General features: G+C 36.0%; 2 protein-coding genes and 1 non-coding gene across 3 annotated transcripts; 1 reads left to right on the top strand and 2 right to left on the bottom strand.

Moving 5' to 3' along the window:
* The first annotated feature begins 3,940 nt into the window (after positions 1-3,940).
* LOC132188272 (expansin-A4) lies at positions 3,941-5,901 on the top strand. Its single transcript, XM_059602693.1, has 3 exons — positions 3,941-4,186; positions 4,421-4,739; positions 5,329-5,901. Exons 1-3 carry the CDS (start codon positions 4,039-4,041, stop codon positions 5,636-5,638), a joined length of 777 nt encoding a protein of 258 aa, XP_059458676.1. The 5' UTR covers positions 3,941-4,038; the 3' UTR covers positions 5,639-5,901.
* Positions 5,902-8,575: 2,674 nt separating this feature from the next.
* Positions 8,576-15,384, bottom strand: LOC132186104 (factor of DNA methylation 1-like). The gene is made up of 7 exons (XM_059599911.1): positions 15,312-15,384; positions 14,216-14,492; positions 13,036-13,184; positions 11,623-11,748; positions 11,281-11,493; positions 10,946-11,198; positions 8,576-10,316 (listed from the first exon to the last, which is right to left on the bottom strand). Exons 2-6 carry the CDS (start codon positions 14,469-14,471, stop codon positions 10,968-10,970), a joined length of 975 nt encoding a protein of 324 aa, XP_059455894.1. The 5' UTR covers positions 14,472-14,492; positions 15,312-15,384; the 3' UTR covers positions 8,576-10,316; positions 10,946-10,967.
* Positions 8,600-8,744, bottom strand: LOC132188911 (small nucleolar RNA snoR143). Its single transcript, XR_009440970.1, has one exon. It is a non-coding gene; the product is annotated as a small nucleolar RNA snoR143 (small nucleolar RNA).
* Positions 15,385-15,671: the final 287 nt, after the last annotated feature.

Raw genomic sequence — 15,671 nt, 5'->3', positions numbered from 1 at the left:
AACAACAGGGAATGCACAAAATGATTATGTTGACAATCCATACAAATCATTATATTGATAACACACTTAAAGAAAGCAATTTACTGTTTTTTTTTTTTTTTAAAAAAAAGAATATTTACATGCATGTGAAGAATCTTGGTGGGAATAATATATAGATTTCTTCCTTTTTACTTGCATTAAAAAAAAATAATAATAAATAAAGGATTTGGAGGTGACAAGGCCATACTGTCCAATTCGAGGCATCAACCAAATCTACAAGATCGAACACGTAATCAAAATAATTAAGCCGTAGTTGAACAACACACACCCACCCGCCACCTATGACCCCTGAGATTTGAGTCCCATGAAACATCCTAATTCATGTGAAATTGCCACCAAGATTTCACCTCACTACCCCTACACTTCATCATTGTCCCATAACCCCCACTCATTTATTTCTCTATCACTATGGATCCATTATTCTTTACTTCCACACTTTAAAAAGAAAAAACAAAACAAAGTGAGGGAGGGGGGTGAGGGAGCTTAATTTGGTTGTATTATTCACAAAAGAAGTCGCTACTTTACGTCTTGGAAAAGTTGATCAGGAAAAAAAAAAAAAAGGTGCTGTCAAGTGTATTTATAATTCTTTAACAAACTAACACGACAGTTTGCAATTGGTCAAATAATACTAAAATAAAAAAATTTAATTAATTAGTAATTGACTTCTTAATTATACACTCTTAATCATTTTACTAATTATAAACGCTAATATCAATTTAAAACAAAATGTAGTATTTCCGAAGGGTTATTGATTTGAATCTTAACAATTCTGTTGTTGGAATTGCAAATGTGAGAGAATGTCGGCTATTACGAGGTTCACCTACCAATGCAATCCAGAAACTCATTGAAGAACTTATCCAAAAGGAAGAAGACAATGAGACAGCTTCACATTGAGCTTTGACAAACAAGGCATTGGTAGTATTTTAATTAGTGTAGAAAAAGGAGTAACAAGAAGACAGACGTTCAACTTCAAGAGCGAAGACCAATGCGCACACAAGACCGCATGGGACTGCGCTGGAGAGTCTACTCGGACGTACGGCTGATGCACGGCGTGATACGTGGAGCGGTAAATGCGGATAAGTGGGGCCCCGCCCCGACTCCCATCTTTGTCCGTTGAATATTGCCTTGATCGCATTCGCATTCGCATTCGCACCAAAAGCAGAGAAAGCTTCTACTTGTTGGCGGGTAAATTGTTGCGGCGGTAATGGCCTTTGATTTTTCCACTTTAAGAAAGCGGAAAGCTTTAATTGTAGCGGATAATAATTAATAAGTGCCATCTTCTTCCCTTTTTCACAGCCAGTTGTATTTAGGATAATCACAAGTATTACGTGTTATTATTATTATTTTTAATTTATTTAAACTAAAATTTGACTTTCTCGACTATAAACAGCACACCTCTTTTTAAGTAGTATTTAAGATGTTTTTAGAAATCGAAATCTTCTTTAGTTCATTTTGGGTAGAGGGTGGCTCAATGGCTAGGCAAAAGGTGGTCGAACCACTCTCATGGCTTATGGGGTAGCCAAACCATCCCCAACTTGCAAAATGTGGGTGGTTCGTGGGAGGCTAGCTACCCCATTCTTTCTTTTTATTATTTATTTATTTTTTAAATTTTAAATTTTTTTTTAAAATTTTTTATTACAAAAAATATGTGTCTCACCCTAGAATTTCTTAAATCCTAGCTATGAATTGGATACTCTTTAGTCCAGGATCTGATTCTTGATTTTAGATACTTACATCACTTATTCCAAGTTAACAAGAGAAATTCAATGTTATTTAATTGAAATTGAAAGTGAATTATAAAAATAAGGTTCCAATTCAAAATTTTTATTATAAAATGAAAATTTATTATATAATTAAGTTGTCTTGCAATTGAAGTATTTAAATATTTTTTATAATTTATACAGATTTTTTGTGCCAAAATGGATCTACACTTTAGATCCATTTTGGCACAAATATATATATATTTCTTTTCTTTTAATGAATTAAAACTCGTATTCAGATTGTAATACTATTGTGTAGATATTAATGCGATTGAAAATTTAGGGTGCAGCTTGAAATTAAGGTCAAATTTTGTGATCAATTATAAATTTATATATAATTATTAGTTGTTTTATGCTAAGCTTGTAGGGTTGGACAAGTAAACATGTAGGGTTAGTAGACCTATGTTACTTGTTAATAACAATTACGTAAAATAGCAAAAGAGAAAAAAAAGGGAGTTTTTAGGTAGGCTTGGGTTGGGCATAAAGTTCGGAAAAAATCCAATTCATGTTGGAGTGGAGTTTGACCAATGTATATTAAGTATTTAATTAATTTATTATCACAATAATATCCTATTATCGATGGGAGTCCATTATAGGAAGCAAGCATACTCACATTCTGTCCGTACCATGAGTACCCACTACTTTGAGTATGGCAAGTCATAAAACTTGGTTCTTATTCCCACCAAGAAAATAAGTTTTTTTAAGCATGTTGACCTTCATATTTCAATATATAATGATTAATGTTACATTTACAAATCTTTTACAATATTTTGACATGTATTAGCATGCGATTGTAATCAAACCAGCTACCTTAAAAAAAAATTCAACACCCTCAAATCACGTGTTAACACGTATTAACAATTTGTAAAAGAATGACAAGTCTAACATTTTTCATATATAATCTTGGGGCAAACAATTTTTTACATGACAACCTGACATAAACCCAACATAAAATTAGTGGGTTATGGTTAAGGGGTTTGATCCGTTAAATTAAATTGGTTGGATTAAGATTTAACTTATATAGTCTTATATTCATGCCTCGATACAATTTGAACTTGACATGTGGCATTTAAGACTAATAATTTTTTACACGACTTGCAAACTCGACATCATCAACGCCACAAAAATAGTGGGTATGACCAATTTATTTAAATAGGTTGAGTTGTGATTAACCTAAATAATCTTATACTCATGATAGGACATGGCTCAAACTTGATAGCTAATACAAATTGTCATCCACATCCCTATGTAATATAGACAAATTAAATACAAAGAAAACAAATTTAAAGAAGCTACGGGCTAATAATCCGAATCTCTATAGTTAGTCAAAAACAAGACAACAAAACTGTTAAGGATATAAATCTTTTAGAATAAATATTGATTTTGTATTCCTTAAATCAATGGATTTAGATAATATTTGTTAACCTGATTTAAGGGATATGTTTTTTTTTTTTTTTTGAAATATTTTAAATCACATATAAAGCTTTATAAATAGAGCGGTGTAATCAGATCATAAATAAAAAGAAAATATATAGCTTATTAAGGCTTTGATATGTGAATCTCTATCATTATTCTATTTCCTTTTATTATTATTATTTCGCATTTATATCATATTATGTGTTTCTATCAAACAAGGAAAGAAATTTGGGTCACCTAGTCAAGATTTCAAAGATGGGAAAAGAAAAGAAGAAACCGAAAAAGGGAGTGAAAAAAAAAAAAGGAAACAAAAAAACAATCTTCTTAAGCGGCGTGGTTGATGGCACAACTTGCAAATCAAGCAAAGTGGTTTCATATCAAGTATCGACCTTGAGGACCAGGTTCTTTTTGTCCCACACCATCATTTCTACTACATATCCCTTCTTTTGCCCCAAAAAACCCAACTATTATTAACAAAAATGCAAAATATATAAATGCCACTCCCGTCAATTGAAAATCAAAAAGGGCTTACAAGGGGTTGAATGAGTTTTGGCCAAACCTAGAGTGACAAAAAAAAAAAAAAAAAAAAAAAAAAAAAAAAAAAAAGTTGGTTTTGATTAGGGGTAGAGACCAAACACCCTTAATTAAGGGTGATAATTTCTGTCCCATATTCTACCTTTTTTGACAATTGGCCACTCTGCCTCGATAAATAGCGGTCCTCTCTGCCTTGTGTTCTCACAAGCCAGATCCTCCTAACTCCTAAGTCCTAAGCCAGCATTGTTGAGCCATATCTTTCTCAGAGTCTCTAAGAGCATTGAAAGCTATGGCTGCTTCGAGTGTGGCCTGCATTGTTTCTCTGGTGCTACTTCTCACTCTGGTTGACGCCAGAATCCCAGGCGTTTACAGTGGTGGAGATTGGCAGAGCGCCCATGCTACTTTCTATGGAGGCAATGACGCCTCCGGAACTATGGGTATTGTGCCCCAACTCTCACTCTTCCCCTTCATCAAGTCTAAGAATATTGAAAAACCTCTCTAGCTCTGTTTTGTGACTCTGTTTTAATTTCTTTGAATCTTTTGCAATCAACTATTTCTAGCCGCATTTTCCAACAAGACTCTCGCATTCTTCTTTAAAATTCAAAACCCCATTTCCAAAAGGTCTAATTATTTCTTATGTAACTGATCATTTTCTTCTTCTTTCTCCACAGGAGGCGCTTGTGGGTACGGAAACCTTTACAGCCAAGGCTACGGCGTGAACACAGCTGCACTGAGCACTGCCCTGTTCAACAACGGGCTCAGCTGCGGGGCTTGCTTCGAGATCAAGTGCGCTAACGACCCACAGTGGTGCCACTCCGGTAGCCCCTCCATCCTCATCACCGCCACCAACTTTTGCCCTCCCAATTACGCGCTTCCCAGCGACAATGGCGGGTGGTGCAACCCTCCTCGACCCCACTTCGACCTCGCCATGCCCATGTTCCTCAAGATCGCAGAGTACCGTGCTGGAATTGTCCCCGTCTCTTACCGCCGGTGAGCCTCTCTCTTTGAACTCTGCGTTTTTGCTTTTATTTTTCAACTCCTGCAGGCTCTGTTTGACGAGAGGTCAAGGTACGGTGGTATTGTAAAAACGACCTGACGTAATTCACCTAGACGACAATCGTTTAGTCAATTTTTCTTAAGCTATCCATGTGAATCGTGATTGTCTGTTGTCTGTTTTTCTTCTACTTCGTACAGACCTCGGAACAGTACCGGTGTCAGAAAATTGATTTCCCTGTGATTTACCTGTAGTACATAGTTTTAGACCGTAAAATCACAACCGTTCATCTAATGCTTACATCGGATAATCATATCCTCTGTGTCATCACGTCCCCCCATCTTATCGTCTATCGTGACTAACGTCAAACCAGACCCAAAGAAGTGGGCCCGAGCCTCTCTGCCATAGGATCTCGTATTCTCGTCCATCAATTTGAAAAGGGTTCGGGTTCGACCCACCCTTTTCCGTGTTAATACACGACACCCAAGAGAAAAACAGGTTCACCTGTGTGTACAGTGTACACCACCCAAAACCGCGTAGTACGAGGAAAGGGTTTGATTTAATTCTTTTAATATTTTTTTTCAGAGTGCCGTGCCGAAAGCAGGGTGGGATCAGGTTCACAATCAACGGCTTCCGTTACTTCAACTTGGTTCTGGTCACCAACGTCGCGGGTGCAGGGGACATAGTGAAGGTGAGCGTGAAAGGGTCAAAAACTGAGTGGATGACCCTGAGCCGAAACTGGGGTCAGAACTGGCAATCAAACGCGGTTTTGGTTGGTCAGTCACTTTCCTTCAGAGTTACAGGCAGTGACCGCCGTAGCTCCACTTCATGGAACATTGCCCCCTCCAATTGGCAATTTGGGCAAACATTCACCGGAAAGAATTTCAGGGTGTAAAATTCCCAAGTTTCCCGCTAAATATATCACTTTGGTCATTTGGGTTTTAATTTATTTTTATTTTTATTTTCTTGGAAAGTTGATTGAGTAAGAAAATGCGGGAAAAGTGTGTTTGTGGGGGAGTGAAACTTTTTGACTTTGGTATAAGGGGAAAAAGGGAAAGCAAAAAGTGAATGTTTTAAGGGCTGAAGTGGCTGCAAATTTATGTAAGCCCGCGGCTTTTCTTACTTTGAAATACTATATACAAGAAGTATTTTAATTTACTTTGGTCTTCTCAAGTGTTTCAGATTGTGTGAATATTTCTAATTTGACTTGATTTTTATTAAATTAATGGTGACATAACAAGATGACAATATACTTTGATGTTAATGACCATTCTATGATTTTAAAGAATCATCCATCTCAATTGAAAATGTGTCGTATTTGTTTAAAGATTAACGAGTAGCGAGTATTTTGTGCTTTATTTTGTCTAATTATATTATAAGGGAAGAATGTGAACAAAGATGATACTTAAGGGGAGCTCTTTCTACTTAGCGCAAGCTAGATTCCTACAATGGACATGAATCTCCATCTCAATTGAGAACCAAAAAAGTAATTATCAATGGTTAGTTAATTTGAAACTCTTACTTTTTGTCATTACATAAGCATAACCAAAATGAGTAGTAGCCTTACCTATGCAAGAGAAGGGTTCAAGTACTCATTCCGAGATTTAGTTCAATACTCCTTAGTTGAATTTGGTTTAGGTGTTGTAAATAAAATTACAACACATATGTTAGTTTTTACTCCTTACTTTCAAATTGCAACTTCAACAGCTAAGTTTTGAGAGGGCTATATCTATCTTCGAATGAGAGGAAGAAAGGGAGGAGTGAATTTGTTTTTTTATAGCCCCTTTGCAAATCTTATGCGTTTGCCTTTTGTCGAATTAGCTTTTAAGTAAGGAAGAAGAGGCCGGTAAAAGCATGTGATTTTTAACGTGCGTCTAGTTTAACAGATTGAATTACAAAAAATAAATACTTCAACTTAATTTGGAAAAAAACTATGTTTGATTTGATCATAATGGGATAACCAAGCATAACCAAAATGGGCAGTAGCCCTACCTATGCAAGAGAAGGGTTCAAGTACTCATTCCGAGATTTAGTTCGATATTTCTTAGTTGAATTTGGTTTAGGTGTTGTAAATAAAATTACAACACATATGTTTTTACTTCTTACTTTCAAATTGCAACTCCAACAGCTAGGACTATAACCATCTTCGAATGAGAGGAAGAAAGGGAGTGAATTTGTTATTTATAGCCAATTTCAAATCTTGTGCATTTGCCTTTGGTCGAATTAGCTTTTAAGTATGAAGAAGAGGCCATTGAAAGCATGTAATTTTTAACATGAATCTTAGTTTAATAGATTGAATTACAAAAAAACTATGGAAAAAAAAAACTATGTTTGATTTGATCATATAATGGGACAAAGGTTTTAATTTTGAAATTTGGAAAGATTGTAGTAGACTTTCAATTTTCCAAATTTCTTTTAAAATTTGCAAATATAAATAAATATGATAATTAAAGGATCCATTTGTTAATGCATTTTAGATGCTACTTTTTGTTTTAATTTAGTTTTGTTTTTAAAGTGTGTGTCTTAATATGACATAAATGTGTGTGTTTTTTTTAAAAAAATTTTAAAAAGGGGCTATCAAATCTTCAATTTATAGAGATGAACTTGAACACAATGTTCAACAAATACAATATCATGAATACAAAGAGAAACTTCCTCCATATTGACTTGTTCGTCAAAGTGAGTAAGTGCTTTCTTAGCTAGCATGTGAGCGACTCCATTTGCAACCCTTCTAACATGATTCACTTGTCAAACCTGTTAACTGTTCAAATATCTTCAATAAGTTAACCATATAAGCACCAATTCATTCACTCTTATCTCATTGCCTGCACAACATAAAGAGCATCAACATTTTGCAACCCCAAATCTTTAGTAAAAATTGCAGTTGCCATAGCCTCTGCAACAACCGGGTCAGTTATTGATGGATTGGAGCCACCTCTCCCACATGATCTCTAATAATTACACCTATTCTCATCTTATTGTTCTTTTATGTCTTAGATCGATTGTTAATGTTTTTGTTGCTAGCAAAGTTATGTATTCATGGCAATTTCAAAAGTTCAAGATGCATGCCAATAAGTCGAAAAAACTACAAACTAAAGGGAACCAGTTAACTAGAATAAATCAAAGCCCAAAGCCATCAAGAACCAAAACACATCAGGACAACACTCTTATCCTTTGCCAACTCTCTCAAACCAATCGCCCACCACCCACCATGCCCACCACCACTGCACATCTCCACCAAACCTATGGTCCTAAACACTACAAATCCCTGTAGCTTAAATCCACAAAAGATCAGTGGGTGAGATTCTTTGGCTGCACTCCAAGATTTCTAGTGAGGTCCAACAAGAGCAGCGGGACAAGCACACGATCGAGGGGCTAGGTTGGGACCTCTCTGCAACAATATGGGCCAACCCGATGGTTCTAACAACTCTATTGCATCTCCTGCGGATGCTTGAGTCGAGGACATAATTAACACCAGCATTCATAACCCGCAACCACAAGCATGTTGATGGATCTTGCCGCAACATGATGCAATCATGGTCGAGGAGGTCGTTTAGGCAAACCATCGAGCACTCGATGTTCCAAAATATAAATATGTTTCCCAACACTGTTGCTCGAGCTAACTTCTATGGTCCAAATCATTTTTGGTATAGTCGTTTACAGCCCTCGGCTTATGTTCTTATCAAGACCAAATATGTCAGTTTATGAGTTCTGGGATGTTCTTTTGTTTTTGGTTCGAGTTGTTTGTTAATGCATTGGTTCAAATTCACAATTTGCTAAATGACTACTACTGAGAACAAATCTAACAATTTTGAACCAGCACAAAGAATAATTGCAAAAGATAGAAAAATGTAGGAAATGTGAGATGGGATTTAGTAGATGAAACGAGATAGCAAAACCCGTCACCTGTGGAAACCATCCCTACGGTTGTCTGGCCGCTGCCCAATCGCACCCGCAGGCTCCCAAAAGCAGGTTTTGTTTCCAAAACCTGTTTAGGGAAACAAGCGAAGTAGCAAAAAGGCTTTCTCTGTACGCACCGTTGTTTCAGTGAGAAAACAAAGCAAACAAGTGCTTTCTCACAACAAACACAACAGATGCACAAAAACAAGAAAATAAAAAACTATGTTAAGGGTTTGGGGCTCATATCAAGTGTACAAGAATTGGAAGATCAGTCACTGTGGGGGTAAACCCAGATAGAGAAAGAGAAAAAGAGACAAATTTTGAGACGCCGAAGCCTTCCCTTTTGGGGTCGGCGGCACCCTTTAGTCTTTCTCCTCAAAATCGAACTGGGTTTTTTTCACTTTGTAGGAAAACCCCACTCTAGCCTCTCTCTTTGTAATCATCGCCAGACCCTCTTCTATGAGAAAACCAGAGAACAAAGATCCAGATCCCGTGCAATACACACAGGACGTAATAGGGTTACCACTAAGAGGCAAGACGTTTTATATCTAAGCACGCATGAGTTCTAGGGTTTCAAGGGCGGTAACTGGACAATCTGGGCCGCTTGGAGGCCAACTCAGGCCCAGCTGTGTCAGATGCAGATTGACAAAAGTACCCTCTTTCTTGAACGCGAGTTCAAACTACGCAAAATTCTTTTTTATTCTCCCGTTTCGTCTCCTAATATTTTTCTTTTTTAAATTAATCATTGAATCTATCTACGACCAACATAAGTAACAATAATACAAGTTACTTTATTCAAAAATAAAACATGTTATGAAGAATTAATTGGTCACACACCAAATCCTAAATTGAAGGAACCTATAGAGAAGAAGAAATGTTAAGCACAAAACATCCTACCAAGTTTCGGCCGGTCACTTTAATTCGTAAGTATATTAGTTGAAGAATACCACAAACTTAACGAATTTGTAGAAGAAAATTGTTCGGTTAAAATGATGCGTACCTTGTTAACGAGCCCTTTCTTTTTGAGTGTTTTCGTGGTCCACTAAAGAGGGGGATCCATGAAATAACTAATTTGATTTCGTAACCCTCACTCTATTATACAAACGTCCCTTAGCCCCCAAGAATAAATAAGTATTAGGAATCCAAGAGCCAGTGATTCAGATATTGTACACACTTCTTACTATTGTTTGTGCGGCTGTCCATCCGTACTTAGCCGGGTCCAGTTGATCCATAGGACTTGAAAGAAATGAGACTGTTGAGGCTAACTTTGGGTCCAAAAAAAGCCTATTTTCTGGGAGTTATTCTTGGGTACACCACTTTCTTTACAAAAAATAAAAACCACCCTGTCTTCTTGTTTATGGTTTTTCCATCATTCCGCCATAAATTTTTCACTGTCGTTTTCCCTTTTCACTACCGGAAAAGATTGTGCTGCTGCACCTAGCATTCATAAAATGTGTCTCTCAACTGTTGTCCAAAAGTATATACTTTATCCGTGTTGAGATGATATGTCATACATGTCATTGTAGGATCAATCTTGTGTTGAAAAGTAGTCAAACACTGAAGATTCAATCACTAAACTAAATGTCTCTTTCAGTTCTGCTAACTGCAGGATCAATTTTTCTTCTTTCATATTGCTAACCACTAAGTGAGGCTTCTGCTACATCCCTTTGTACCTGATGGGAAGTCAAACAAAAATTCATAAGAATATTTAGATTGTTTTAATGTGAAATTTATGTAAATGTTGGATTAAGAAGATGAAAAAGATAAAAGCTTCAGAAATGGAGATCATGCCAATGTTTTGAACCACGAAATGACCGAAAAGAAATCATCTTAAAAGCAACAGATCTTTGCACTGAAAATATCGCCCTAATACTATTCCTGTAAACCTTTTTTCCCCTGAAATTCGTCTCATCCATTCTTTTGAAGTACTGACAATTTTAAGAAACAAACCCATATCTAATCTGATCCACTCAGCAAATAACATGACAAAGTCCATGGCAAAGCACACAGCAATTAGAAAAAAAAAAAAAAAACTTTAATTTCTCTATTTAGTACTTTGTATGGCATTGAACCATATTTTAGTACCAAATTTTGTTTGCTGTGATTCCTACACTTGGCACATGAATTAAATCAAGCAAGGCAAAAACAAATCTCCAATAGGCTCTCTAATATAGTGTTACAGAAGGTGTTATCATTGTTGGATGTTGCACTAAGCTAGACCATAAATTATGCCTCATTATGGACAGTAGAAGACTAAACAACAATTGCGAAAACGATACGGTATGAATTGAAGAAAACTTACAAAGTGAGACCTGGTGCCAACATTAGCAAGCTTTTCTTTTACGAATCCACAATTGCTTGATTATATACTGAATGATTTCTTTCATACTGGCTCTCCTATCCTCCATTAAGTTCCAAATTTCTGGGACTGCATACCTCCCACTTGGATTGACTTCATTAATTTCCAGCAATGCTTTGGTAACAGCCTTGTATACATCCTCACCCCAATTAGTTTTCAACTCTTGCAGGTCTTTGTCGTCTTCATCTATTTGTTCCTGCATTTCACAATTTTCTGGTATTCTTAAGTCACAGCTAAAATTAAAAGGTCACAAAAGCATCCAAGGCATATGAACATACTTGGGGTTCACCATTTTCCATGACTCTCTTGAAAGGATGCCAATGTGGATTCATCAACTTTTCTTGCCATTTTGAGCATAATTCAGCAGATATATTCTCCCAGTCATCACCGGGGAATTTCAGTGAGCATATATCTCCAAAAGGTTTCCATTCAACCTCCCCCATTCTTTTCATTCCCAGTTTTGATCGCCCAGTCAACATATTTTGCAAGCTCTGCATGGCAAAACAGATATGAGATCACACTATTAAGCACCTGTATTTACTAGCATGTTTTTGAGGTGGAACTAGCAAAGCGAAACAACTGGTAAATTGTATGCAAAAAGTGGGGGAATAAAGCCATACTTCTATTGATTCTTTGCGAGCCTCTTGTAGCTCTTGGTTGATCATACGCTCTTTAACCATCAGAACAGAGTTGAGGTTTTCTACTGCATCTGTCTTTTCCTCTTGAGCCTGCAATTCTTCTTTCAACTGCATGAGTTACAATCGAATGTTTTATTATGGATTCAAGTGTATATTATTGAGTGCATCATCCAACTTATTCACATAATAAAACATTAATGTGAAGACATGAAAAATAATTTAAAATATAAATAAAAATAAGAAAGATTCTGTGAAGCATAACTTGGGAGCTATTTTAGTTGATTAGAATGACACTATTTCCTGCACTTCAGGAGACCGCGCATGGTTGAGACATCAATGTATTAACGGTGGGAAAGTAGATCTAGAGGTTGCCTTTCAGTGCAGGCTCACTGGATGTAACCGATATTGATAGATACAGTGTAGAATTGTGGAGCAGTAGTTACAATCTGATAGAAAGAAAATCTAAGGAGAAGCTGGGACTGAAATGGGTATTTAGACCCAAATTTCAACTATATTGCTTTTTGTATAAAGGATTACTGAGTGTTGATCTTTATAGCACAGTTTTTTTTTTTTTTGATAGGTTGATCTTTATAGCACAGTTTATGCACATTCTTTGAGTTCCCTATAATACCACATAGAATGTAGCTCCTAATAACCAGTCATACAACTAACACAGTCAGCAGTAAGAAAATGTATTACTGCAGCTTGCTCAGGACTTTAAGAACTTAAAAGAGAATCAATTGAGATCCTTCTATACACAATTATAGTTTTTTTTTTTTTTTTCTCATAAAAAAGGCAAGCGGGGGAGTCCAATTGTAGCTATTCTACACGTTGGGAGCCGCACAAAAGGGACCTAGACAGTGGAAACCACATGCACTCCTTCAAGTCCAACTAAACTATAGGTTGGCCCAGCCTAGGACATCAATGAGACTTAAGGCGGTTAATACTAATAAGATTGAAGATTTCTATTTCGGGAGTCAAATTTTCATCCTAGTATATGCCTAAACATTTTGGATATTTTCTTAAGACCACTAAGCCACCACCATTGATGGTCTTCTATACAAAATTATAGTTAAGATGCTGTAACTGCACTTAAAAGTAAAGAAATGCTATAAACAATGACAACTATGCTAATTTGAATAAGCATTCCCATTCACACCCTAGATTGAAATTTGATAATGACAAGACAACACCAAAAGTTGCCAAAGGCTTGAACTGATGCTGCATCACTTTTCCATGCTTAATATTATCTTATTAATAACTGCTTAAAAAAATCTTATTAATAACTGAATGCAATCGTACAATTGAGCCAATTCAACGTAATTCTTTTTAATATTCTTGTAATATTGAAGTTTTCAAAGAGATGCTTTGGTGTCTATTGACTACTGTACTAACCTTTTCAATCTCGTTTAAAAAACTTCTTCGCTCCAGGTCTTTGTGAGCTTTACTCTCCTTCAATTCTCTGGCTTGCTGGTCGAGTTCTTTCTTTTGACATTTCAAGGCTTCTTTCAGCTTCCTGTTAATGGACTGCGTTATTTGCATCTCTGGGGAAATGAAAGGGTATGGGTTAAACACAAATTCAAAGGAAATTTTATCAAACACATGCCAGAGAAATCTAAATGTTTTGCAAGGCTATGCGAGCTGTAAGTGCACTGATAGGTGTAAATGACACAGAACAGCTGAACGAATCGAAGTGAGACTAACATGAAAGGAGGGAACAAACCCTTTCAGAGACATGTTCAAACTTCATAATGTATGTGTCCAAGAAATTAAGTTCAGAGACTGACAATAATATCCTGAAGTGGCTTGTTTCTAGGAGAAATGCTATTGACAAGCCTGCATCCACTAAGCATAGTTTAGAATCAGGCGTGCTTTAGGAGCATTAATAGATCAAAGTTGTCTCCCATAGGGACAGATTCACATTATCTCTAAAAATTTGTTGAAATTAGAAAAAAACTTGGATTGCAGTATCAGAAAGCAAAAGAGAACACAGTTCCTGGTTTGTCACTTAGAAACTAATAGAAGATCTTGCCGCAATATTTTCCTACAAGATTCTATTCATATGGGCAATGAGAAGTAAACCGTAATTTCAGTCCTGCACAACCAATCTAACTGTAGAAAATGGTTCATGAAGAAAAACACAACCATTGTCTTAATTTTTTTTTTAATAAGTAATCGAAATATCATTAAAAGTGAAAAATGCAACTCGGGTACAGAGAAAGTATACAAAAGAAACACCTAGCTCAAAGGGGAAAAAAAAAAAAATGACATCATGAAAACTAAACACCTAAGGAGCTAAAAACGCAGATGTCCAAATAAAAAGATTATTAAAGAAAAAGGACTTAAATTCCACCAATGTCCTCTTGCGGTCCTCGAAACTTTTATCATTGTCTTATAGATGTCAAAAAACTAGGAGAAGCCTCTTTTAGAGACATTCAATCTCAGAACTTTGATCTTTCTACTAAATACAACACCTACCAGTGCCTGATGAATATATGCAATTAGGCTTGACATGATAACGATGATCAAGGAGTGACACACTGAGCTTCTTCTATAACTTAAATGAATAACATACCTGAATGCAACATATTTGTTTCATTCATCAGCCTTTTAACAGTTGCGGAGGACTCCTTGTACTTGTGCTCCATCTCCAAAAAACTTTTGTCTTTGGAATTAACTTCCTCTGTAAGTCTGCAAACGGTAGCCATTGTCTCATTATACTTATGCTCCATCTCCAACAACCTTAGGTTCTTGTAATCAATCTCCTTTGCAAGGCCCACAGCAAATCTGCGGCATTTGATTAGTTCCTCTTCATAGTTGTTGTTCCACATTTGGACAAATATTTGAGGGGCCTGCAGCATCAGTCAAAAACAAGTTTAAGCAAATTGAACCATTACATGAAGTAAAGCCAAAGGTATCAGATTTAGCACTTCATGCATCTAGAAAACGGATATTTTGAGGGTATTTTATGCATAAACAGAGGTTTGTGATGTAAAAAGTATACGAGCATTTTACCATCAATTTATACAAGTGGAAAATAACAGAGGTAAAAGCTGCTTCTTTTTCCATCGTAAGTTACAAATTTATACAAGCTTTAGCTTCCCTAACGTTTTAATCAACATCTTTTACGCAACAAATTGACAGGAAACAATGGGAATTTCCAATATCTGATTAATTGTTTGTGGCTTCATAAAATGAGAATGTCCAGTTTAGCTGAGAGAGAGTTGGAATATTTCACGGCTTGAAGAGAGAGAGAGAGAGAGCGAGAGAGATGAGGAAATTTAGGCTAATAATTTTTTTAAAAAAAAAACTTAGAATAGAAAATTGTTTGGGCAGATTAATCTAATAGCAAATAATATTAATAAATAGATGGGAAAATAAAACACATTAATAATGTTTCCTAATCTTAATCATAGTAACCATCCTCATCATCATGATGGATAACAAACTATAAAAATATTACGATTCCCAAATACCCAAATCTCCCAAAACCCCCAGGCAAGAAAAGAAGGCAAAAAGGAAGCATAAAAGTAGACATTTGCTTAAGAAAGCTCGAGAACCACACATAATCGAATCAGAATCGACATAAATCACGGAAGTAATCGGAAATACAAACAAATCAGGAATATCCATTGCACCCAAATCAAATAAAATGGCAAACAAAATGCAACCTTTTGTTTTTGTTTTGAAGTTACACACACTAAAAGTAACTTGGACCCAGAAACCAAGTAAAAAGAACAAAGAAAAGAGACTACAATACTTATTGGGGAAATGGTTTCTACTCTCAAGCTCAGCCTTTGTGCAGCTATGGAGCTCTGCAGCGAGTGGCATTGGAGTGAAAGGCAGAGAAGGGGGGAGAAAAGGTGGCAGATTTTGATATGGACAAAGCCCTAAGAAATTACGGACTTCATTCTATAAATAGAAATGTGAATTACACCTCTTAACATTAGAGATAATTTTGATTATGTTATTCCTCATATTTTTTATGCATTTAACGTGTTCATAGGATATAAGAGTGAAGTAAACTCGAG

The sequence above is a fragment of the Corylus avellana genome, chromosome ca7 (assembly GCF_901000735.1).
Source record: "Corylus avellana chromosome ca7, CavTom2PMs-1.0".
NCBI classification, from domain to species: Eukaryota; Viridiplantae; Streptophyta; class Magnoliopsida; order Fagales; family Betulaceae; genus Corylus; species Corylus avellana.
This window is presented reverse-complemented; position numbering and strand designations above follow the sequence as displayed.

Coding starts and splice junctions, on each gene's coding strand:
- LOC132188272 (XM_059602693.1), top strand. CDS start 4,039: ATGGCTGCTTCGAGTGTGGCCTGCATTGTTTCTCTGGTGCTACTTCTC. Junction 4,187..4,420: donor TGACGCCTCCGGAACTATGG/GTATTGTGCCCC, acceptor CTTTCTCCACAG/GAGGCGCTTGTGGGTACGGA. Junction 4,740..5,328: donor GTCCCCGTCTCTTACCGCCG/GTGAGCCTCTCT, acceptor ATTTTTTTTCAG/AGTGCCGTGCCGAAAGCAGG.
- LOC132186104 (XM_059599911.1), bottom strand. CDS start 14,471: ATGTGGAACAACAACTATGAAGAGGAACTAATCAAATGCCGCAGATTT. Junction 11,494..11,622: donor CTCGCAAAGAATCAATAGAA/GTATGGCTTTAT, acceptor TTTGCCATGCAG/AGCTTGCAAAATATGTTGAC. Junction 11,199..11,280: donor TGGAAAATGGTGAACCCCAA/GTATGTTCATAT, acceptor TGTGAAATGCAG/GAACAAATAGATGAAGACGA.